The following is a 24,994-nucleotide window of genomic DNA, read 5'->3' on the forward strand; positions in this document are numbered from 1 at the left end:
TGATTTTAGGTTATCACTTCCTCCTCAGAACCCAGCATAATACCTGGAATAGATAAATTGCTGAATGAATGCAAGGGAAAAGAAAGTACACATTGTAACATGAGATAATAAGGGGAGTTCTAAAAGAAGCAACAAAGGACTAAGGACAGCCATTTGTCCAAAAGACTTTTATGGAGCAACCCAAGACACTGAGGAATACAAAATCAAAATGACATTTCCTGGCCAGGCGTAGTGTCTGTAAATCCTAGCACTTTGGGAGGCTGAGGTGGGTGGATTGCTTGAGCTCAGGAGTTTGAGACCAGCCTGAGCAAGAGGGAGACTTTGTCTCTACTAAAAATAGAAACACTTAGCTAGTCGTTGTGGCAGACACCTGTAGTCTCAGCTACTTGGAAGGCTGAGGCAAGAGGATCACTTAAACTCAGGAGTTTGAGGTTGCTGTGAGCTACACCAGGACACTCTACCCAGTGTGACAGACAGAAAAAGAAAAAAAAAAATCACAAATCCACTGCCTCAAAGAGCTGAATGTCTAGACTAGAGGAGACAGCACAAAATTAACCAAGTGTATTGCAGAGGAAGGGGCCCTAAGGCTGCCTGAATGAGCTCAGTGCACGAGGAGCCCAAGGCGGTTTCTTGCAGCAGATGAAGTTTGAAGTTAGCCCTCAGGTGTTTTAATTGAAGAGCAGGACATGCAAAGACCAAGCCAGCCTAAAGGGCATGGGTGTTCAAAGGAAAAAGCAAAATGGCCTATTTGTTACTGATCTTGGCATACTGTTACGCTTAAGCCTCTTGTCTCCTCATCAAACTCTCAGGCCCTTCGGCTTGGGCACCACGGCTTGTTATCTTTGTTATCATTCCCAGTGTCTAACGCGGTCTTTTCCACAACTAGAACTCAACAAATATTTGCAGAATAAATGAAGAGTTAAAGGCAGCAAGCACAGCTCCTTCCAAAAGCAGCTTCCAAGAGCTCGCCTTTTCAAACACAGAAGAGGAAGAGCTGAGAATAAGACTGAAGGTCGCGTAGGCAGAGACTAGACCCCCTCAACTTTGGCTTCACTCCTCCCCACCTAGTTACTGGTTGATAGGATTTTTTTTTCTTTTTGGTTTGCTCAGAGTCGCCTAGGAGCGTAGGAGACAGGGTGTCTGGTGAGCGCGGGTCTCAGGGTGAAAGGCACCAGCTGCCGCGAGACTTTCCCTATGCTCTGCAGTAGGAACGCGCGGGGTGAGCGTGCGGAAGAGTCTGCAGGGGTGGGCGCGCCGTCGCCCTGCTCTGTCCCTGACCGCTTCGCCCTTCCGGCGCCCTAGTTGCGCTGGGGCCGACTCAGTCGGTGACCACTCGGGCGCGCCCCGAGTTTCCATAGAAACACCCGGGCTGGCGCGGCGGCGCGCAGGGCGGGCTCTCCGCCTCCCGGCGGCGTTGACCGCTGCTCCCGCCCCAGCGCGCGCGCGGACGCCTAGGCGAGCAGGTCGTTGGGCCCCAGCCTAGGGTCCACCGCCGCGCGCAAGGCAAGATGTTGAGGCGCAGTCTGGAAAACCGGTAACAGCTCTAGGACCAGCCGTCCAGCGCTGCCCACACGCTAGAGCTGGGGTGGGAGGAGTGAGGCTGCTTTCCGTGGGGCCTCGGCGCCGGATTCCGCCTGTCGCCCCCGACTGCAGCGAGCGCCGGCGGCCGGGGGTACCCATCCACGCTCCCCAGGTTCCGCTCCCCGCACTACCGCAGGCGGTGCAGAAGCCTGGGACACAGCCTGGCGCTCAGGCCGCGCCGCGTGGAGCAGCCGGAGCAGCCATCCCCTTTCTGAAGCCGCGGCCTGCCGAGCCGGGGCCTCCTCATGTACCTACACGGTCCAGATAGTGAGGCCGGGCCCTGAAAGGGGTCCTGGAGAGGGGCAGTCTGCCGTGGGAGATGGGGGGATCGTTGGTTCTGTGCCTTCTTGGCTGCAGAATGTCCCGGGAATGTTTGCATATCAAATTAAAGTGAAGCCTTTTCATTCCTAACGAGAATGTTTTGCTTTATGTATCACCTTTTTCTCTAGGGACGCTCAAACCAAACAACTGCAAGATGCTGTCTCAAATGTGGAGAAGCATTTTGGAGAGCTGTGCCAAATCTTTGCTGCGTATGTGCGGAAAACTGCTAGGCTGCGAGACAAAGCAGACCTCCTGGTGAATGAAATCAACGTGTATGCTTCTACAGAGACCCCAAATTTAAAGCAGGGCTTGAAAAACTTTGCTGATGAGTTTGCCAAGCTTCAGGATTATCGACAAGCAGAGGTATGGAGTGAGGTCACAGAGTCATTGTTTAGGAATGAGCCAGGAGTAGTGGACGAAGGAACCCGAAGACTTTGACTTGTAATCTACCTGACGGCGGTAGTGAACATACACTTGATGAGAAATGTTTTCATGTCTGTAACATTGTGTGAGTCTATTAAAGGGAAGCTTTCTGTGGTTTATTTTACCATTTTCAAATTAAACTTGGTTTAGAATGTCTTGAAGGCTTGAATCGCCCCACTTTATTTGGCAACTTCTGGCCATGGGGTGGCCATTTACAGGGAGCAGTATTCATAGTACTCATGGGGTAAAAAAGCATGACTTGTGTCTTGTGTGCCTGTAATTACATTTTAAAGTGTAACTGCAGATGGAAAATGTTGGGGATGGTAATGTAAATGAATAAATTATTAATAAATAGGCAAAAGACCATTGCTGCTTCCATGCTGTAAAAAGTTGACCACTGGTTCACTGACTGGAAAAAAAACAAAAATCTATGATTTCTATCATGGAAGGACACTATTAGTGAAGCACTGTAGGCGAGGGTTGCTTTGGATGACATGGGAGGTGTTCTGTTTTCTTTATAAAAGCCCATTTTTTTCCCCCCTGTAATAGTTCATAAACATTTTAATATTTATTTTTAGTTTCCAGACACAGGTTAACTTGTCAGAAGTTGCCCCGTTAAAACTGTGTTGCTTTTTTGTAGTTTTGTCATCAGTGCCTTTGGTCCTTTTTTAAAACCTAAAACAGAAATTTCATTTAAAAAAAAATGAGAATAATCTTTGAACTCATCATTATTATCTATACAAAAATTTTAGTAGGAATCACATTTGGGGGTACTTTTTTGAAAAATGTTGAGGTCTTGTCATATGACGTTTTTTTCTGTAATAAAGTCAACTCTCAATATATAACTGAAGATTTAATGTTTCAAAAATAATTTATAGTCACAGGTAATCCTAAAATCCTATTTTAGTCAGTAATTTCAGCTCCCCTATGTAGAAAACTGTATGCTATTATATCAAACAGCAAAGTGAATTGATTTACCTTTGCTCTCCTTTTATTTCCCTTGCTTACCAAATGGTGGAGATGCTAATGAACAATGATAAAAGGTAGGCAACAAAAAGGAGAACAGAAAAAAGATTTGGCAAATCCTTATACTGAATGCTCAGTGTATGGATTATTAGAAATGGTACAAACTAAACTATCCTAAATACTCATGATACTAGGATTCCTAACATTTAAATGCTTTATGGGAACTTAATTTTTCATTTTCCTAAAATCTTCTAAAATGAAACATTCATATACATAGTAAATAAAAATCAATATGAAATGAAACATTAATTATATAAACATGTTACACAAAAGCCTTTTTCCTGCTATAAAAATAATACATGTTCATTTAAGAGAACATGTTAATGTCCAAGAGCATTATTTTTCTTATACTATATTTATATACTTGCCTTAAAAAAAAAATCTAATTTGTGCATGCCACTAGTGCTGTTGGCAAAAAAATTACTCAAAATGTGATAAAAACACGAATGTTTAAGAAAAATTGTTTAATTGTAAGTAAAAAGTAGAGTAGACATACAGTGTGACAGCTCAGCAACACAGACCATTTTGTTTTCTATTCTTTGATAATTCAAAAATGCTTATCAGAAAAAAAACACCAAAAAAAAAAAAAAGAAAAGAAAAATACCACTAATTTGGTTAGCCCCGAGCCTTTTTGCTTCAAAGGTTACATTACTTTACATGTTTCTAGTATGTTTTATCTTTCAGGTTCAATTTTCTTTTCCAGAAAGTTAGGCTGTTACAATTAGCCTAGAGATAATTAGAGACAATGTATGTAATCTACCCAAAACTGGGCTAAACACATGGAAAATGGTAGCTGTATTAAATATGAAGATGAAATAAAACTTACTCCAAAACTACTTTTTTAAGATAAAAGAGTAATACTTAGATAATGGTGTGGTAAAGATGAGCTCCTCAAAAACCTAAGACATTTTCTTGTCATGCTACTCACCAGATAGTTTTCTGCTTTTATTGTTACTGTACAGCTTCACAGTTTTTAATGTTTTTGAATTTAGATTCTGAGTCTTGTCAATTTCTGGTGAATGTCCTGTTATTTATAAGTTAAAAGATAGGTAAACAGTAGCATTTTAATTTAAAATTTTTATTTTAATTTAAAAATTTTTAAAGATTAATGTGTATAGCAATTATGTTACACTTAAAACAGCATAGGTTTTATTTCAGAATTTAAATTTTGATAAGTCTATGTTTCTTTTCAGTTATTATTTTATAATAATTTTCAATAGGTTGAAAGACTTGAAGCCAAAGTAGTTGAACCTTTGAAAGCTTATGGAACCATTGTAAAAATGAAACGGGTAAGTAAATCCATTTTTTTCACCTATTATTAAGTGTTTGGGCAAAGAGTATATGTTTTCTAATTGAACTTTTAATAAAAAATACTAAGTACTGTGTAGTTACTCTTTTTACATACTGTGAAAGGTCACTTCTTGGATCTTTGAGAATAATGAATATTTTAATGAGCTTACTAAGTATTCTACTGTAGGAGCATAAGAGATTTTTATGGAAACTTTCAAATGTTAACATAGTCATGAAGAATATATGAACAGAAACTGGTTGACTATATAAGTGTATATTGCTGTTTCAAAGCAGGTGATAATATTTAGACTTTCAAAATGTGTTACAGGGTGGCCCCTGTGGCTCAGAGGAGTAGGGCACCAGCCCCATATGCCAGAGGTGGCAGGTTCAAACCCAGCCCTGGCCAAAAACTACAACAACAACAACAAAATGTGTGACAAAGTTCTATTTTTTTTTTTTTTTGAGACAAAGTCTTGCTATGTGGCCTTCAGTAGAGTGCCGTAGGGTCACAGCTCACAGCAACCTCAAAAACTCCTGGGCTTAAGCAATTCTCTTGCCTCAGCCTAACGAGTGGCTGGGACTACAGGCGCTCACCATAATGCCTGGCTATTTTTTTGGTTGCAGTTGTCATTGTTCAGCAGTTGTGGGTTGTGCTCGAACCCGCCCGTCTCTGTGTTTGTGGCCAGTGCCCTACTCACTGAGCTAAGGACGCTGAGCCACAAAGTTCTGTGTTTTTTTTAAATAAACTTTATTGAAATATAATTTACTAGTAATAACATTTTTCACATTTTATGTGACCGCTGAGTTTTGACAAATATATATACCCACATAACCACTACAGCAATCAAAATTATTATAAATATGTACATATATACATACATGTATATAGTATGGTTAAAGTTTTACATTGAAATTGTGTCATTATTTTGAGAGAATATTAAAAGAAACACACTCCACACACACATAGATATACTAATTACACAGTATTCATACTTCCTGTGGTAATGGTGCCTGGAACAAATAAGAGTTCTTCTCACAGTTGTCTTCAACAGAGGGGGAACAATAGGCCCTCCCTTTTAAAAGTTCTGGGGTTTTGCCTAAGGGCAAAAAAAAAAAGAAAAAAGTTCTTTCATTCTTAAAACAAAGTGTGTATATATTTTATTTATTAAATCCAAAAATTTTATTAACAAAAAATACCTGTTTGCAGGATGACCTCAAAGCAACATTGACAGCACGGAATCGAGAAGCTAAGCAGTTAACTCAGTTAGAAAGAACACGACAGCGAAACCCATCTGATCGACATGTTATTGTATCCTTTGAATTTGGGTCTTTAAAAAAATGTTTTGTAAGGTATGCAGTACAAAAGTAAATGTATGTAGAAATTAAGCATTTTACCTTTAAATAAGTAGAGAATTTGAATATAAAGATTGAGAACAAACATAGGCATTTAGGAATTCTTGCTATAGAAATTAGCTAATTTTAAAGAGATTATGCCACCTAATTCAATCCCTTTATATTGTTTTCCACAATGGATTTCCCAGTACAAAAAGTCCCACTCATTTTTTTTTTTTTTTTTTTGAGACAGTGTTGTCACCCTCTGTAGAGTTCTATGGCGTCATAGCTCACAGAAATCTCAAACTCTTAGGCTTCAGTAATCCTCTTGCCTTAGCCTCCCAAGCAGCTGGTACTACAGGCACCTGCCACAATGCCCAACCCAACTATTTTTAGAGGTCTCACTCTGGCTCAGGCTGATCTTGAATTCCTGAGCTCAAGCAATCCACCCCACTTCAGCCTCTCAAAGTACTAGGATTACAGGCTTGAGCCATTGCACCTGGCCAAATGCAGAGGTTTTTATGAGAGTAAATTCAAATTTCTGAAATTTCATTCATATGGTCATGGCTAATGTTAATTCTAATATATCAGTGCCTTCTCTACCCTACTTTTGAGAAAAGGAAAGAAAATTTCCCAGTAGAATTTCTTTCATTTTTTTAAAAGGAAAACAACTGTGTGAAACCACAATTATGACTTCCAGCCAGTAACCGTCAGGAGATTTGAAGAGTTCAAGCTGGACACAAAAGGATCTAAGCAAGAGTGTCTACCGTGACAAGGTTCTTGTGATAAACATGGCTATTTTTTAAACTAGAATGTGCCTTCTTCATGACTAAACAGAAGCATACCAAATAGTGCTTGGCTAATTGACAGCAACTAGGGTAACTAGAACTGTGTAGAAAGTACTAACATCCCTGCTGCCTCTTCTTCCCATTCCATGTCTCTCCTTCCTACCTCCTTACAGAAACCACAGGACTGGCGGGTCTCTGGGGTATTTGAGGTTCCAGAACACCTCCATTCCTGAGGGAAGTCCCTGGAGCAGTGATGTGGGGCATTGTTAATTGCTTGGTCCTTCTTTTTGGACCAAAGGTACATAAGCCCAATGTTTTACTAAATAAAAATGGGAGTGCCCATTGGAGGCTAGACTGTTACTGAGGCTTACAGTCTGCAAACTACAGCAAGTCACACAAACCAGAAAATATTGCAAAATTCATGACTGATGGCCCCGTGTGGTGGCTCATGCCTGTAATCCTAACACTCTGGGAGATGGAGATGGGTGAATTGCTTGAGCTTAGGAGTTGAGACCAGCCTGAGCAAGAGTGAGACCTGTCTCTACTTAAAAAAAAAAAAAAAAGAAAAGAAAAAATTAGCCAGGCATTGTGGTGGACACTTATAATCCCAGCTAGTTAGCTGAAGCATGAGAATCACTTGAGCTCAGGAGTGTGAGGTTGCTGTGAGCTATGATGACACCAAGGCACTCAACCCTAGGGTGACAGAATGAGACTCTGTCTCAAAAAAAAAAAAATCCATGACAACTAGAGATAAAGGTAGGGGCCAGGGAGTGTCTAAAAATTAAGCCAGAGATCAAAATTTTTTGTTTTGTTTTGTTCTTCGTTAAGGAAATAGAGATTTCTGAAGGCAGATAAAATGTAACACCTGGAATCCTGAGCAGTTGGAAAGATTGATCCAGATTATTGGTATCAATACTCAACACAGAAATGAATCGATTCCTAAGACAAAGATTTTTCTTAGACGCTCTGTGTAAACACTGTTGTGGAAGAGAAGCAGTCTTATAGCATAGAAGAAGCAGGTCTGGGGGTTCACCTGGAGGGAAGACAAATACAACTAAAGAGATGATGATGATGATGATGATGATGATTTTTGGCTGGGGCTGGGTTTTTTTTGTTTTTTTTTTTTTTTTTGTAGAGACAGAGTTTCATTTTTATCGCCCTTGGTAGAGTGCTGTGGCGTCACACAGCTCACAGCAACCTCCAACTCCTGGGCTTAGGCAATTCTCCTGCCTCAGCCTCCAGAGCTGGGACTACAGGCACCCGCCACAACGCCCGGCTATTTTTTTGTTGCAGTTTGGCCGGGGCTGGGTTTGAACCCGCCACCCTCAGTATATGGGGCCGGCGCCCTGCTCACTGAGCCACAGGCGCCGCCCGCGGGGCTGGTTTTGAACCCGCCACCTTTGTCGGTATATGGGGTCAGTGCCCTACCCCTTTGAGCCACAGGCGCTGCCCACAACTAAAGAGATTATTGCTGCAGGTAAATCGATTTGCTCACTGGGTAAGATATGCAACTTGTGTATTTTGGCAATCAGGGACCAAAATTAAAGAACAATCTACATATAAATTTATCAATATAAAGTTTAAAAGTTAATCATATTTTCATAGAACTTTTATCAAGATAGACCTTACGTTTTACCTATTTAGATGTTAAAGCTTAATATGGAAAATAAAATGGAGTCCTTGTGATAGAAGAGATTGGGGTAAAGAAGAATCCCGGGTTGCTTACCCTATAAAAAAGGTCCAAATGATTTCTAAATAAGCTTCCTATAACATAGCTTCTTTTTGTTTGTTTTTCTTTCTTTTATTTATTTATTTATTTATTTATTTATTTATTCTTTTTGTAGAGACAGAGTCTCACTTTACCGCCTTCAGTAGAATGCCATGATGTCACAGGACTCACAGCAACCTCTAGCTCTTGGGCTTCTGTGATTCTCCTGCCTCAGCCTCCCGAGCAGCTGGGACTACAGGCGCCCGGCTATTTTTTTTTTTTTTTTTTTTTTGGGTTGCAGTTCAGCCGGGGCTGGGTTTGAACCCGCCACCCTTGGTATATGGGGCCGGCGCCCTACTCACTGAGCCACAACACAGTTTTAAAAAACACCATTCTGGCTTACTCTTCTATAAATCATTTTAAATTCTTAACTAATTCTATTTAATATATTGATAGCTTTATTCATAGAGTCATGTCTAAGTATTTTAATCAAAAGCACTTCCTATTCAAATTGATCCATTATAGGATTTTGAAAAATATTCAGTGAAAGGAAAAAATATTAGAAATCTATATTATCTGCTAAAAGGAGCTGTGTGACTTTGGGTATGTTGCTATGCATGAATAAAGAGTTGGAGACCTTCAGAAATGAACACAATATTTGTTGCTGGAAGGTAACAGAAGGTTAAGATACAGATGTCCTAGCTATGGCTTCTGTTTCTCCATTATTTCCTAGTTTAGCTACTTCTATTTGCCCTTTGAAATTTTATTTTTATTTTTTTCCCTTTGAAATTTTAAAATGAAAATATCAATAAATGGAAAAGGGAAAGACATTAGTCAAAAGGAAGTAGTCACAAGTAAAAACTACATCAGTTACACATAGTAAACATTATTAAAAATTAGTCTGCTTTAGTATTTTCATTAGCAAAAAGGTTAAAACATACCAAGTAAGACATTTTTCATATTAATCTTCAAAGGAGTTCTATCTTTTGGGTTTTTTTGTTTTGTTTTGTTTTCAGTTTTTGGCAAGGGCCATGTTTAAACCCGCCACCTCTGGTATATGGGGCTGGCATCCTACTCCTTTGAGCCACAGGCGCTGCCCCAAAGAGGTCTATCTTTTGAATTTCCTCTGATGAGATTATAGTTTGAAGAATCCTACTCTAGCAATACAGAGCATTTTTGATTCCTGTTTATGGTGAAGTTGAAAGTTTGTTCAGTTTTTAAAAACCTTCTCAGGGGCGGAGCCATATACCTGGGGTGGTGGGAAACTTCACGCCCCATATAATAAATATATATACAAAGAGGTATAAATATATTTTAAGTGCTTGAAATTTTATACCTGAATGACCCTAATTGCAAGAGTATATGATGAATATATAGTTGTAATTACTACCTAATTACACGGGTATATGATTTTAACTCATTGAAAGAACTTACGTTCTCTTGAAATGTTATTTTTTCCTTTATGAAAAATTTCAGTCACAGGTGGGTAATAAAGTGATGGATCCAGCCGAATGAGGTGGCTCACACCTGTAATCCTAGCACTTTGGGAGGCCAAGGTGGGACGATTGCTTGAGGCCAGGAGTTCAAGACCAGCCTAAGCAAGAGCAAGACCCCATCTCTACAAAAAATAGAAAAGTTAGCCAGGTGTGGTGGTGCACGCCTGTTGGGGAGTTGAGGTAGGATTGCTTAAGCCGAAGAGTTTGAGGTTGCAGTTGAAGCAACAGGTCTGTGGGTTCACATAGAGGGAAAACAGATTATTCTCTTCAGTAGCCTGTGATGAAGCTACTGCACTGTAGCTCAAACAATAAAGCAAGACCATGTCTCAAAAAAAGAAAAGGAAATGGATTCTTATAGTAAGCTGTTTTATTTGTTCTAATCTATACATTTTCTTGAAAAAGAAAGCAAGGGCCAAATTTCAAAGTATTAACTGTCATGGTACTTGGATAACAAATGCAAACTTTTCTTTAATTAATTAATGTTTTGGGACCACTATTATACTAAAGAATAAGATGCTTAAAGAGAAAGACACTATTAGATTGGAAATATTCTACACTTACAGTACTGTTGCCACTAGTTATAAATGGCTGTTGAGCTCTTGAAATGCAAATAAAGTTAACAGGAACCAGTTTTTAATCTTTTATTTAATTTTAATTAATTTAAATCTAAATAGCCACATGTGGTTAGTGGCCAGCACACTGATTGTACAACACAGATCTAGATAATATGAGTACATGTCAGAGTATATGAAGCAAAGCATTAGACTTGGGATCTAATTTTTTAGTTTCTAGTGTATACGTTTTTTGTAATACACATTAAGCAGATAGGAACAGTGTAGTATCATAAGTTTATAAAGAAGAATCTACAAGTAGAAATCCCATGCTGAAATAAATATATATGTATAATGTATATTCTACTTTACCTGATTATTATAAAATTAGAAACATGATGTATTTGGAGACTTGTTAAAAGTAAAATAGAGTCTTCTGTTATATACCTCTATCTTATAATGATAAAAATAATCAGATTCTCAATTTTGGAAATTATCATAACTAGATTTTTCTACTGTGTGCCAATCACTCTCCTTAGTCCTTTACAAAGATTATTTCATTTAATCCATACAGTAGTCCTATGAGGTAAGCATTATTGTATTTTATATATTAAGAGACAATTTCTAATTCACAGAATTTAAAATGGTACTTGTTACTAAATCATAAATCATTTCTTTTGGAGATAGAAATGGCTGAAGCAGAGAGACAGGAGAAAAAGGACCTTATGGTAAATGACACAGGCAGTGAAACAGAAGCAGTAGAAAATGTTAAAAAATATCATACAGTAAATCATCCAAGGGTGATAGGAAAACAGTAATTTTGTAGAAATACACAGTGAATCATGTCCAACTTTAGACGGACTTAAAGTTCTCTATTCTGCCTGTGCTTCCTATATAGATCATTTTACTATATGTGGTAAAATATAATAACATTGAACAATTTACCTAAAAGCTAGTGCTATAATGGTAACATTTATATCTTTGGTTGGGGTGATACTTTGTAGGCAGAAACGGAATTACAGAGAGCTACAATAGATGCCACCCGAACAACTCGTCATCTAGAAGAAACTATTGACAATTTTGAAAAGCAGAAAATAAAGGATATAAAGGTAATAAAGTAATGGTTAAGTTTCAAAACATGTTTTTTAAACTACACTTAGGAAAATTTTAAATTACTCTGAATTTTTTAGCCTATAACTTTTCTTGTGGGTAATAAAAAGATATTATAACTTAAAATATATCAAATGTTACTTTCTTTTGGAAACAACAGTATATAAAGGGTCAACATTCCCAACCATAGGCCAGATATTTAGCCTTTTTTTTTTTTTTTTTTTTGAGACAGAGTCTCACTATGTCACCCTTGGTAGAGTGCCTGTGGTGTTACAGCTCATAGCAACCTCAAACTCTTGGGCTTAAGTGATTCTCTTGCCTCAGCCTCCCAACAACACCCAGCTACTTTTTTGCCATAATTGTCATTGTTTTGGCAGGCCCAGGCTGGGTTTGAACCCGCCAGCTCCAGGGTATGTGGCTGGCGCCCTAGCCACCAAGCCAGATATTTAACTTTTTATCACAAGTACTATTTAAAATCAAGGGAAACTAACATTTATTATGTTTTTATGTACTGGGTACTATACCAGGCACTTCAGATAAATTATCTTTGAATTTTCACATGAGAAAACTCACAAACTCCATGAGAATGAGGTGGTTTTATGAAGAAATTAAGCAATTAAGCAAAGTCATAAAAGTATTTACCCAAAGCATCACAGCCAGAAATGTAACTATGAACCATTTTTTAAATCTGTGCTTTTTTATAATTTTTATAGCATAAAACTTTTTGTTTTGTTTTGTAGAGACAGTCTCACTTTACTGCCCTCGGTAAAGTGCCGTGGCGTCTCAGCTCACAGCAACCTTCAACTCCCGGGCTTAGGCGATTCTCTTGCTTCAGCCTCCCGAGTAGCTGGGATTATCAAATAAGTAAACAGGGTAACAGTAGCCAACCACAAAAATTTACACCCACTGTGATATTGTATGTTAGACAACAATATCACAAGGATTGACTTATTTACTTATATCACATCAGTAGATTTGAAACTTTCTTTGGGATCATGAAGTTTAGCAAGTCTTCAGTGACTTTTTTTTTTGAGGCAGAGCCTTAAGCTGTCGCCCTGGGTAGAGTGCCAGGGCATCACAGATCACAGCAACCTCCAACTCCTGGGCTTAAGTGCTTCTCCTGCCTCTGCCTCCCAAGTAGCTGGGACAATGGGCGCCTGCCACAATGCTCGGCTATCTTTTGGTTGTAGTTGTCATTGCTGTTTCACAAGCCTGGGCTGGATTCGAACCTGCCAGCTCAGGTGTATGTGGCTGGCGCCTTAGGCTTGAGCTACAGGTGCCAAGCCTTCAGTGACTTTTTGATAGACATCTTGTAAAGATGATGAAAGACTGCTTATAATCATTTTGTAGACTTTAGGACTCATCTTAGGATTTTTGGCTTGCTGCAAATTTTCCTGTACCAAGCTTTAAAGATTAGAGGGGGTTTTTTTGTTGTTGTTATTTTACTACTATTGACAAATCTTCCTGCTTTTATAAGCTATAGTCTTATCAACAAATTAAGCATGATCTACCACTTAAATATCATTCCTCTCTGAATCCATGAAACATTCATTTGCCTATTTCAATTTTCTGTCACAGCAAAAGATTTCTTTGCCTCTCAGTTCAGTCATAAGCTCTGCACTGTGCTATATAACATTAGATCACTACTCATGGACTAGCTATCCTACAACAAATTCCTTTACCAAGATGGGAAGAGTACAGTCAGTGTATAAAGTTTTACAATTGCTAATATACACTCTTAAATTGAGGGAAAGGAGGATCACTAATTAGCTTTAGCCTGAAAAATGAGAATGGAGACATGTGAAGTATGTCTGATTCCATAACCACCTGTGGGCTTCTTTAGTGACCAGAGCCTGATTCCTCATTCCATCACCAATCTTCCTGCCTATAAAATTTACTTTTATACATGGAAATTCATTTCTGCTCTGGTCTTTGGGCTTACTTCTGTGTCCTACCCACATACTGGCTATCTCTACAGGTGTTTTAAGTCCCTGAGCATCACCAAGTACAAAACTGGGGCAGAAGTGAATGTAGAATTCTCAGCTACCCTTTGTACCCTGGGATTTCCTGGAGCAGTAGGAGACGTAGTGGGGTGCTGCACAGAGGAAGGTCCACAGAAAAAAGTTTCCAAGTTTTTCCCCTGTCTTCTGTGTCATGTCCACAAAAAAAGGAAGATCTGGTGGTTACAGGGGGAAAAAAAGACAGGAAAAACCCTACACTTAAAAAGATTGACTAGAATTCAAAGTGTACAACTCGATGGTTTTTAGTGTATTCACAGATCTATGTGCAACCATCACCTCAATATTTTAACTTTTAATTCTTTTTAACACTTTTAACTCCCTATCTCCCAGCTCTGAATAACCACCATTGATCTCTGTCTCTATGCATTGATCTATTCTGGACACTTCATATGCTTAGCCTGCTTTCAAGGCCCAGCCATATTGATATATAGGTACTCCATTCCTTCTTACAGCCAAATAATCCATTGTGTGGATAATACCATTTTTTTTTTTTACCACATTTTGTTTATCCATTCATCAGTTGGACATTTAGTTTGTTTTCACCTTTTGGCTAGTGTCAATAATGCTGATAAAAACATTTAGGTACAAGTTTTTGTGTGGACATATATTTTCACTGAGGTATATTCCTAGGAGTGGACTTGCTGGATCATTGATAATTCTATGCTATGTTTAATCATATGAGGAATCGCCAGACTGGAAAAAGTGAGTGCACCATTGTTTTTGCACACTAGCCGTATATGAGGGTCCTGATTTCTCTGCATCTTCAATTGTTGATATTCAGCAGACTTTTTGATTGTAGCCATCCTAGAGGGTTTAAAGTACTAGCTTTGGAATGTAGGAATTCATTCCAAACTACTAGGAATGTAGTTTTGACTTACATTCCCTGATGATGCTTATCAACGATATGTATATGTATTTTCCTTGGAAAAATGTCTATTCAGATCCTTTGTCCACATTTTAATTGGGGTGTCCTCAGAAATCCCTTATCAGATAAATAATCTGCTATTATTTTCTCCCATTGCATGGGTTTTTCATTTTCTTAAAAGGGAAGTACAAATTTTTCATTTTGATAAATTCCAATTTATCTTTTTCTTTTGTTGCTTGTGTTTTGTGTCATAGCTAAGAACTCATTGCTAAATCCTAGGTCATGAAGATTTATCCTTGTTTCCTAATAATTTTACAGTTTTAGCTCTTATATATGACTGATACATCTGAGTTAATTTTTTATTTCTGGACTCATGTTCCCTTTCATTGATCTATGTGTCTGTCCTTACGCCAGTAACACACCAAGTATGGTTAAGTTTTAAAATCAGGTTATGTGACAATCTTCCAACTTTGTTCTTTTTAAGATTGATTTGGCTATTCTGGCTCTATTGCAATTCTGTGAGTTTTAGAAGCAGCCTGTCGTTTTCTACAGTTAGCTGAGGTTCTAACAGGGATTGCATCAAATCTGCAGATCAATTTCGAAAATATTGGTATTTTTAGACTAATTCTTACAATCTATGAACATGGAATGTTTTTCCATTTAAATCTTCCCTAATTTCTTTAAATAATATTGGTAGTTTTTCGAGTGTAAATTTGCCCTTTTATTAAACTTATTCCTAAGTATTTTATTATATTTCCTGTTGCTGTTCTAAATGGACTTGTTTTCTTTATTTCATTTTCAGATTGCTCATTGCAAATGTATGGAAATACATTTGATTTTTGTATACATTGCCAAATTCAACTATTAGTTCCAGTAGTTTTTAGTGGATTCCTTAGGATTTTCTCTATCCAAAATCATGTAATCTGCAACAACCTACACTTCAAATGCAAACTCCTGTGGCTCTAGGAAACTCCCAGAAATATCACCAGTTATCAATACTGGAATACTGGGGTGTTTTAGAGTTCTGAATCTCCATTCTGCACAACTTTCCTCATCACTATCAAATTATTTCTTTTCCAGGGGCGGTGCCTGTGGCTCAGTGAGTAGGGCGAAGGTGGCGGGTTCAAACCCAGCCCCAGCCAAACTGCAAAAAAAAAAAAAAAAATCAAATTATTTCTTTTCCAAATTAGGCCATATTTGTGATCTTTTATAAAAAAGAAGGAAAGAAATCCTATTAACAGTAGCCTCAAGGACAGTCAAAGATTATATTTCTTGCCTTTTACTTCTAATAAGGCAATCTTCAGGTATTACCATGTAGATTTTAACATCTCGCAAACATTTATATGTGAGACAAATTATTGAAAAAAGTTTTTGATGTTCTTCTTACTGGAGGAGAAACAGATAAAGAATATTCTTATTGTTACCTATTATCAGGCTACTTCAGAGGAAGGCAGAGATTATGGCTCCTCCTTTAACAATTCTGGAAGTACAAGTGATTAGTTAGGAGTAGTGAGCACTGCTCACAACAGCATTACTGTGTTTGAGGTGGGTTTAACTGACAAGTCTGTTTGAATTTTGGTAATGGTAACGCAATTTTTGGGCAAAGATTTTTCATAATAATTTTGCAAAAAGTGTCTTTCTGAGAAAGGCTGGTATAGAACTTGGTGTACAAAACAAGAGAGAAAAATCACAATATCATTTGTTTTTCAAGTAATAGGAAATGTCATCAGTCATATAATGAATGTCAAGGGAATTTCACACCTATAAAAAAGGTACTTGACCAGCAGTTACTCCTAGAACAAACAGAGACAGGAACTCAGTGCAAGGTAAAGTAGCTGATATGGGCAAGAAGCATCTTCTACATTCAATTTTTAATAGTTTCTATTATAAATATAAAAATTATAAAAAGTTCTGACTTGGTGCCCATAGCACAATGGTTACAGTGCCAGCCAAATTCACCAAAGGTGGCGGGTTCAAACCTGGCCCAGGCCAGCTAAACAACAATGACAACTGCAACAAAAAAATGGCCGGGTGTTGTGGAGGGTGCCTGTCGTCCCAGCTACTTGGGAGGCTGAGGCAGGAGAATTGCCTAAGCCCAAGAGTTTGAGGTTGCTGTGAGTTGTGACACCACAGGACTCTACCAAGTACAACATAGACTCTGTCTCAAAAAAAAAAAAAAAAAAAATTAAAATTTCCATAATATTATAGAGAAAAGTATAATCCCACCACTCAAAAATAATGTCACTGTTTTTGTTTATATCCTTCAAACTTTTTCCCTATATACATAGAGTATGGTAATAACAATAACAACAAAAATATTTCTTAAACATGTGCCAGGTACCAGTCTAACCATTTCATGTGGATAAACTCATTTATTCCTCACAACATTCTTACAAGGAAAGTTGTATTATTATTTTTTTTTTTTTTTAGAGACAGAGTCTCACTTTATCGCCCTCAGTAGAGTGCCATGGCGTCAATAGCTCACAGCAACCTCCAACTCCTGGGCTTAAGCAATTCTCTTGCCTTAGCCTCCCGAGTAGCTGGGACTATAGGCACCTGCCACAACGCCTGGCCATTTTTTGTTGCAGTTTGGCCAGGGCTGCATTCGAACCCACCACCCTTTGTATATGGGGCTGGCACCCCACCCACTGAGCCACAGGGGCTGCCCCGGAAAGTTCTATTTTTTAACCCCATACAGTTACACAAATGGGACTACACTGTATATAGCATCTCTCTTTAAAATTTAATATCTCATTGGCATATTTATCTAAGTAGTAGAGATCTATACCATTATTTTTAGTTTTCTCCAGTATAGATGTATTGATTTAACCTGTACTCACTGGTGGACATCTGGGTTATTTTTGCAATTATAGATGTCACTGCATCATCATACAGTCTTAAATATTGACCATTGCTGACTCAGTTAATCTTTTGGGTTAAATTACGAGAAGTGGAATTCCTTGTTCAAAGAGCATACACTTTTAATACCTATTTTTTTACAACTTCTACTAAACCTTGTACAAGCACAAATTACAATGATTAATAGTATTTTTAATAACAGTAAATGATAGGTAAGAAGTATCCCATGTATATTATCACTGAGCATTTTTTTCATATATTTCATGCATTTTTTAGGTAAGTATCTCATGTATATCATCACTGAACATTTTTTCATATATGTAATGCATTTTTCTTTAGTGTATATTTCTGTTGGGCGTTGGCATTTCTTTTCTGTAAGAATTCTTTATATGTGTAAATATTATTATTTTATTATTTTTTTTCTTTTTCTCAAGCTGTTGCCCTGGGTAGAGTGCTGTGGCATCATAGCTCACAGCAACCTCCAATTCTTGGGCTCAAGTGATCCCAAGAATCACTTGATTCAATTTTTCTATTTTAGTAGGGATGGGGTATTGCTTTTGCTCAGGCTGGTCTCAAACTCATGAGTTCAAGCAATCCACTCACCTTGGCCTCCCAGAGTGCTAGGGTTATAGGCATGAGCAACCATGCTGGTCTTGTAAAAATTATATTGAGAAAATTAACTCTTCATGTTAAAGAGAAAATATGTTATAAATCTATTTTCTCATTTTACTGCTATAGTGTATTTACTGTTTTTTTGGTTGTTGTTGCCAAATCCATTGGTCTTCCTTTTGGTTTCTGCTTTTGTGTTATGCTTAGGTTTCCATCTCCTAGATTATATAAATATTTGCTTACATTTTATTCTAGTATTCGCATAATCATTTTAACATTTTAAGCATTTCATTATTTTATCTAGCAGTTGTGTTTTGCACATAGTATGAGGTAGATATATAACTTCATTATTTTCATATGAGAAAGTTTCCACAACATCAGTTTATTAAATAACCTATACTCTGGAAAGCTGTCATTTCCCCTTTTCTTTTTTGACACAAGATCTCACTCTATTACCCAGGTAAGAATGCAGTGGCATTATCATAGCTCACTGCAACCTCATACTTTGGGCTCAAACAGCCTCCTGAGCTGGGACTACAGGTGCACACCATGACACTGGCTTATTTTTGTTTTTTATAGAGATGGGGTATTGCTATGTCAGGCTGGCCTCAAATTCCTGGCCTCAAGCAATCCTCTTGCCTTGCTCTTCCAAAGTGCTAGGCTTGAAGGCGTAAGTCACCACACCCAGACTGTCAAAATGTTGACAAGACCATTGATAACCTTTTTGTTAAGTTCTTTGCTTGCTAATCAAACCAGATGGAGTCTTTAACATTAGTGGTAAGGAACATTTTCCAATTTGTTTTGTACTGTTGTTGAGATGGGGCTGTCATTGGTTGCCCAGGCTGGTCTGGAACTCCTAGGCTAAATGAATCCTCCCACATCAGCCTCCCAAGTGGCTGGGATTATAGGGGTATACCACCATGCCCAGCTAGTTAACTTCTTGAACATTAAAACTAGATGTTTTGGCTTATCATTGTCTTCTAGTTCTGTTTTTCCTCTAGGATTTTCCATACTCCTCAAGGACACTTGACTCCTTTCTGGTTAGCAGCTATCTTAGGGAGACTGAAAACTAAGAGAGTAGGCACCAGCCCTGGTCAAAAGCCATTCACCCACTAAGGTATTCCTGGGAATATTATTTTGGCATAATGCTATTTAATAGCTGCCCATCCAGTGTGCCACAGCCCTATATATAACCTATATGAAGTAACAGTAAGGGTCACTGTTGATCATAGTTATAAATCCCTTGTACCAGAGCCCACTCTTCTCAAGACTGACATAAGTGCTTGGCAGCCCAGAAGGGGTACTTTCAATTGCAGACCTGTTTCCACGGGGTAATACTTAGCTTATTTTAGTACTCCCTTAAATATTTTTTTAATCTTTTTTTTTTTATTTCAGCTTGCTTGTTCATTCTTCTTCATTTGAAGTATTTTTTTTTAATTCATTGTCTTTCTTCCTTTTTTTTTTTTAATGTTCTTCCTCTGGCGATGCTCTGTTCCGTTGCCTCCCCAGTAGCTGGGATTACAAACGCCCACCACGTCTGGCTGTTTTTGATATTAGTAGAGATGGGGTTAGTAGAGATGGAGTCTTACTCTGGCTCACTGCTGCTCATTCTGGTCTCAAATCTGTGAGTTCAGGCAATCTACCCGCCTCGGCCTCCCACAGTGCTGGGACTACAGGCATGAGCCACCTCGCTGGCCTTTTCTAATCTTTTAATAAAGGAATGGAGATGGACTACCTTTAAAGTACATGACCATTCCTTTCCGTGTGGTTACCTTAGGAAAGTAGGGTGAAGGGAAATGTGTATTTGCCTATTGACTTCTTGGATGACCCATTGAGTATTTGCTTTGTTCTTGTTCATCTGGGTTCTCTCTACATTTATGCTTAATTTTGGTAAGAGGCAAGATTCTATTTATTGAAAACATGACTGGTTTGTATCCTTTCCTAACCCTCATCCCTTGCTTAGATCAACATGCACATCTTCATTCTCTTTGCTCATTATCTTCCTTAAGTTTTTACCATGTTTATGGAGCTTACTGAACAGTTTTTTTTATTTTGTGAAGGAAATGATTGATTCTAGGAATAATAGCAGTTTAGTGGGCAAGAAGCTTAATGTTAGATGATCTACAGAGTACTTTGTGGGCAAGTTTTATAACTTTGTAACCTCAGAATCAGATCTGTGTCTCAAAATTTTAGCTGTGAGCAACACTGCAAGTCAGTATTTGTAAATTGGAAAGCTCTTTGCAAATGTATGGTATTATCAGTGGTAGGAATGTCATTATCAAGTAATTTCTTTATGTTTAGAGAATATAAGCAGTATATACTCAGAAATGTGATAGACTATAATTTCTATCTAAAAAAATCTATTCTTTAAACATCAGTTGGAATTGCTAAAATACCAGCTTCAGAAATGAACTGCTGTAATACTTAATAGGCATTTGGTACCAAAGTTCCTAACAGCATACAATTTAGTCTGATCTTTTTTTACTACAATACCAATTACTAGGTGTAGAGGAAATCTAACTAAAAAAATAAGAAGGAAGTGAACAGTGATGTAGGAAATACTTTGTATAATTTGAAGGTTTTGCTGAAAAAGGTCTTCACGATTTTTATTTCAGTTATCCTTTGTACTTTATTTGCCCTAAAGAAAACAGTATTTATGGATTTTGAAAAATGCAAAGACTGTACCAAGGAATAAATATACTAAACTTATAAAGCAATTTTAATGATTGTTTAAATTCAATCTTTGTTTTCTTAGAATGTATTTTCAGAATTTATCACAATCGAAATGTTATTTCACGGCAAAGCTTTAGAGGTCTACACTGCTGCCTACCAAAACATACAGAAGATTGATGAGGATGAAGATTTAGAGGTAGGACAATGTCTATCTAAGTTCAGTTCTTTTGTTAATGTGGAAATGTTTAAGAGAACATTAGTTTGTGGGGGTAAAAATATCTTAAATTAGAACACTACAATGATTATTGTATGCAGCCACAAATAGCTGAAATTTTTATGATTTTCCTTTTTTTTTGCAGTTTTTGGCCGGGGCCGGGTTTGAACACACCACCTCTGGTATATGGGGCCAGCACCCTACTCCTTGAGCCACAGGCACCACCCGATTTTTCATTTATTTTTAACTTTTCAAATTAAGCATAGCAAAAAGTTCCAAGAGTTAATTTATTAATAGCTAGTAAAATATAATTTACATAAAGCCATTACAAGACATAAAAGTGTGTCACTTTGGCTAGTATATAAGCCCACTGAAGTGTGCTAAAAATAACTAATTGACTTGAAAACATTTGAGTGTGTATACAATGCACAATACCCAAAGCCGCCTCAGTCAAACCTCGTATGATCTTAAGAGGACGTGCTCTTATAATTCTCATTTTACAACCACACAAATAGGCTTAGAGGCTTTAAATAATGTAACTTGTCTGTGGCCACTTGGCTAACAAATGAAATTAGGATCCTGAGTCTGTAATTTATAATCACTAAGCTATGAAATAAAAGGTTTATTTCATAGGCTTGTTTTATGCTGATAGGAATTTTAGTTACATGCAAACACTTCCTATTGGCTAACTAACATCAGAGCAACTAAGTGTCAAGGCCTTGTCTTTAATAAGCCCATCTGAAAGAGTAAATATACTACCCTGTTCCAACAGAGGAAAAAAAGGCACAAAAGTATTTTTGTCTGCCATTTGACAATTTTGAAGATCCCTGCAAGTTATTATTATTATTACTATTTTGTATCTTAACCATCAATATAAGAATTCCTCTGAGCCTTCTCATACCATTACTCTGCAGGTTCCAGGAAACTATTCAGTAAAACCAGAATATAGATTAATGAAAAAAAATACCTTATAGTATGTGTTCCCAATGCCAAAATCTGATTTCACAGTTCTATGTCAGTTATACATACATGATCATATTTATTTTCTATTTGTCATGGATGACTTCATGTTACTTTCTTCTAAATACTAAAGCTAGGGTTCCTTAATTTTCATTCATTTTTATGTTCTGATTTTAAAAATTGATTATCATGCCCTCAGCTGTCATTTGTCAAGTACTAAAACAGCAAATGCTTATACAGGGTGGCCATAAAATTTGTGTGCTTTTAAATTGCACACAATAGTGATTACTTTGGGATCTATGTGTTTTGACTACATTATTTTAATCTTTCCATCTGTTTTGACTACATTATTTTAATCTTTCCATCAATTTTGATAAAAATACTTCTAGTCGTCATTTCTATGGATGAGAAAACTGAAGCACAGGGAGGTTAATAAACTTCCCAGAGGTTCCACAACTTGGAAGTAGCATAGCTGGGAATTATAACCATAAGTCTGACTGCAAGTCCTGCTGTGTTTTTATCCTCTTTACATTAGACGACTGGAAGTGTGGTTCTTGATTAGTGACATGAACCATTACTTGCAAAACATAATAGTGCAATGAGTGGCCATGAGCCCCCTCTTTTCATGCAATTTTGGAGTCCCCTTTGTAAGTTTCATTCTCCATTTTCTAATACCTTTGCCATGCCATTTGTTAAAGTTTTTTCATACCTGTTGATCCCCAAGTTCCCTACTTATTCCAAAGGTCCTAGATGTCTTTCTTATGGTGAGGGAGGTAAAGGAGAGGGTCTTACTCTTGTCACCTAGGGAGGAATGCAGTTGCGTCATCGTAGCTCACTGCAATCTCAATTTCTTGGGCTCAAGCCACGTTCCTGCCTCAGCCTCCTGAGTAGCTGGGACTACAGGCATGCTGATTTTTAAATTTTTTGTAGAGACAGGGGTCTCCCTATGTTGCTCAGGCTAGTCTTAAACTTCTGGCCTCAAGCACTTCTCTGAACACCTTGGCTTCCCACAGTGCCAGGATTGTAGGCATGAGCCACTGTGCGTGGCTCTGGGTATTATTTTTGTCACAGCACTTCATTTATAACTTCTCTAATCAATCAGGTAGCTGAGTAGTTTGTGGGAGGAGAGATCCATGTAAAATGACTGGTCTCGGCAATATGGTAAACATATTTTTGAATATCAACTTCCCCACTTTTTAATGGTGTAATACCAAGGAAGTTAGCTTTTCACCCTTCAACTTTCTCCTCTCTAAAATAGAGACATTTATATAGTACTTAACTTCATATGTTTGTTCAACAACTCTTTATTGAGCACCTGTCTTATGCCAGATACCATTTGCAGTGCTAAGGATTTAGCATTTTAAGTTAGAAATGATCCAGGTTGCCAAAGCAGGAATTTAAAATGTACCAGGGATTTTAGGCATTCATCAAATACTGTGTAACTATTTATGCGACGAGTCATATTATAAAACTTAAGGAACAAAATAAGAGTATACTGTATGCTAGCAGTTCCAGTAGCCCAGAGATTCAAAGAATGATTTCTTAATTGGAAGGCTGAAGGATTAGAAAGATGCCTGGCAAAAACTTTCAAGCAGAGGGCACAGGAATATACAAAAATCCTAAGGATTGTTGTGAATAAAGAATAATGCATTTAAAACAGCACAGTAACAGAGTATAAGCATGTGTTCAGTGAGCCACAGGCATAAACTAGTACCATACAGCAATTGTGGAAAGCAGAGCAGAGCAGTCTGGGTGGTACCATGAAGAAGGATCCTGTAAAGTTTCTTAAAAAGAACTATAGAAAATATGCAGAAACAGAGAAATAACTTGCTATTCTTCCAGGGAGTCAATGCTGAGAACCACTAAGATTTATTCCACCTGTAGGCAATTATATCACAAACCATCTTACCTTATTTGTTCTTCACATAAAAAGTTTCATCAGGCCTAGTTTTCCCTTCAAAACACCACTTCTGTGTCTTTACTTCAGAGCACATTGAGATCTTGAGATTCACTCCTAGAAGAGATCTCGGACCATGTTGGAAAACTCATTATTGCCAATAATGTTCCTGTAAATCTATTACTTGGCAGTAAAAGTTTAACATAGTATTTAACTGCTTTAGACTTTTAACCCAATGGTTGCATATTATCTTCCATTTTAAACTTTAAATTTGTTTGATAGAAAAGTTAAAAGTATTTCCTAACAAAAGTGTCTCTCTTCAAATTCTAGTTGATTAATGAGTCATGAAGTGTTGATACCATATCAGGATGTCAGTTTATATGTCTGACACTAAAATAGAATTTGGTCCTTGGCAACCTGTTAACCTAATTACCTTAAAACACAAATCTCGCCTCCTAAGTTTTACTTGATTCCTTTTTGTCCTGCAGTTCTCTAAGGAACTTGCGGGCATCCCCTAATTTGGGTCTCCTTTTTTCCCACAACATGGGGATTAAGTTCGTTTTAACATCATTCATTAGGCAGATGTAGGTTTAATTAACATTTCACGGTGGCCATAAAGTTCATATACAATTTAAAATTGCACACTATTTTACATTGCACATGAACTTTATGGCCACCCTGTATAAAACAGAGCCTCTCGCAACTTAAAGACTAGCTGTGCAGACATATAATCAATTACAAAATACTGAAATAAAAGCTATACTTGAGCATATGAACAGGAACTGTAAGAGATTAGAGGAAAGCAAAAGATGGCATGTGATGTCCCTCTTTAAGGATTAAGTTTGCTGTGATTCCAGGCTAAGGAACCAGCATTGCACAGGCTCAGCATAATGTGTATTCTGCATGTAGAATCAAGAGCCACAAAAAGTATTTGAATGGAGAAACAACTTATTTGTTAGTCTTCAGTAAAATAGGTCTTTTGTTTATAACTTGACCTACATACAGGTAAAAGATAATGTGTTACTGTAAACGTAAAATCTAGAGCTACACTCTTCAATACAGTAGCCAGTAGGCATATGTAGCTACTTAAAGTAAAAATTAAGTTCTTCAGCCACCTGAACATTTCAAGTGCTTAGTAGCCACATATGGTCAGTGGCTACCTTTATCAACAGCACAGAATAGCAAGCATTTCCATCATCTCAGAAAGTTCTACTGGACAGTACTGGTCTGGGGCAGAGGTAGTTGGGTATGAATATGGTTGTCAAAAAGA

At 37.6% G+C, this 24,994-nt stretch overlaps 1 protein-coding gene across 1 annotated transcript in view; it reads left to right on the forward strand.

Annotated features, from left to right (window-relative positions):
• The first annotated feature begins 1,483 nt into the window (after positions 1 to 1,483).
• CIBAR1 (CBY1 interacting BAR domain containing 1) overlaps positions 1,484 to 24,994 on the forward strand; it is a 32,121-nt gene continuing 8,610 nt past the window's right edge. The window contains exons 1-7 of the mRNA XM_053558559.1: positions 1,484 to 1,534; positions 2,031 to 2,265; positions 4,572 to 4,640; positions 5,849 to 5,950; positions 9,318 to 9,323; positions 11,521 to 11,625; positions 20,736 to 20,849. Coding sequence (XP_053414534.1) covers positions 1,509 to 1,534; positions 2,031 to 2,265; positions 4,572 to 4,640; positions 5,849 to 5,950; positions 9,318 to 9,323; positions 11,521 to 11,625; positions 20,736 to 20,849 — 657 coding nt within the window. The 5' untranslated portion in view covers positions 1,484 to 1,508. The remainder of the gene's footprint in view (positions 1,535 to 2,030; positions 2,266 to 4,571; positions 4,641 to 5,848; positions 5,951 to 9,317; positions 9,324 to 11,520; positions 11,626 to 20,735; positions 20,850 to 24,994) is intronic.

Source organism: Nycticebus coucang, chromosome 13, assembly GCF_027406575.1.
Source record: "Nycticebus coucang isolate mNycCou1 chromosome 13, mNycCou1.pri, whole genome shotgun sequence".
NCBI lineage: Eukaryota > Metazoa > Chordata > Mammalia > Primates > Lorisidae > Nycticebus > Nycticebus coucang.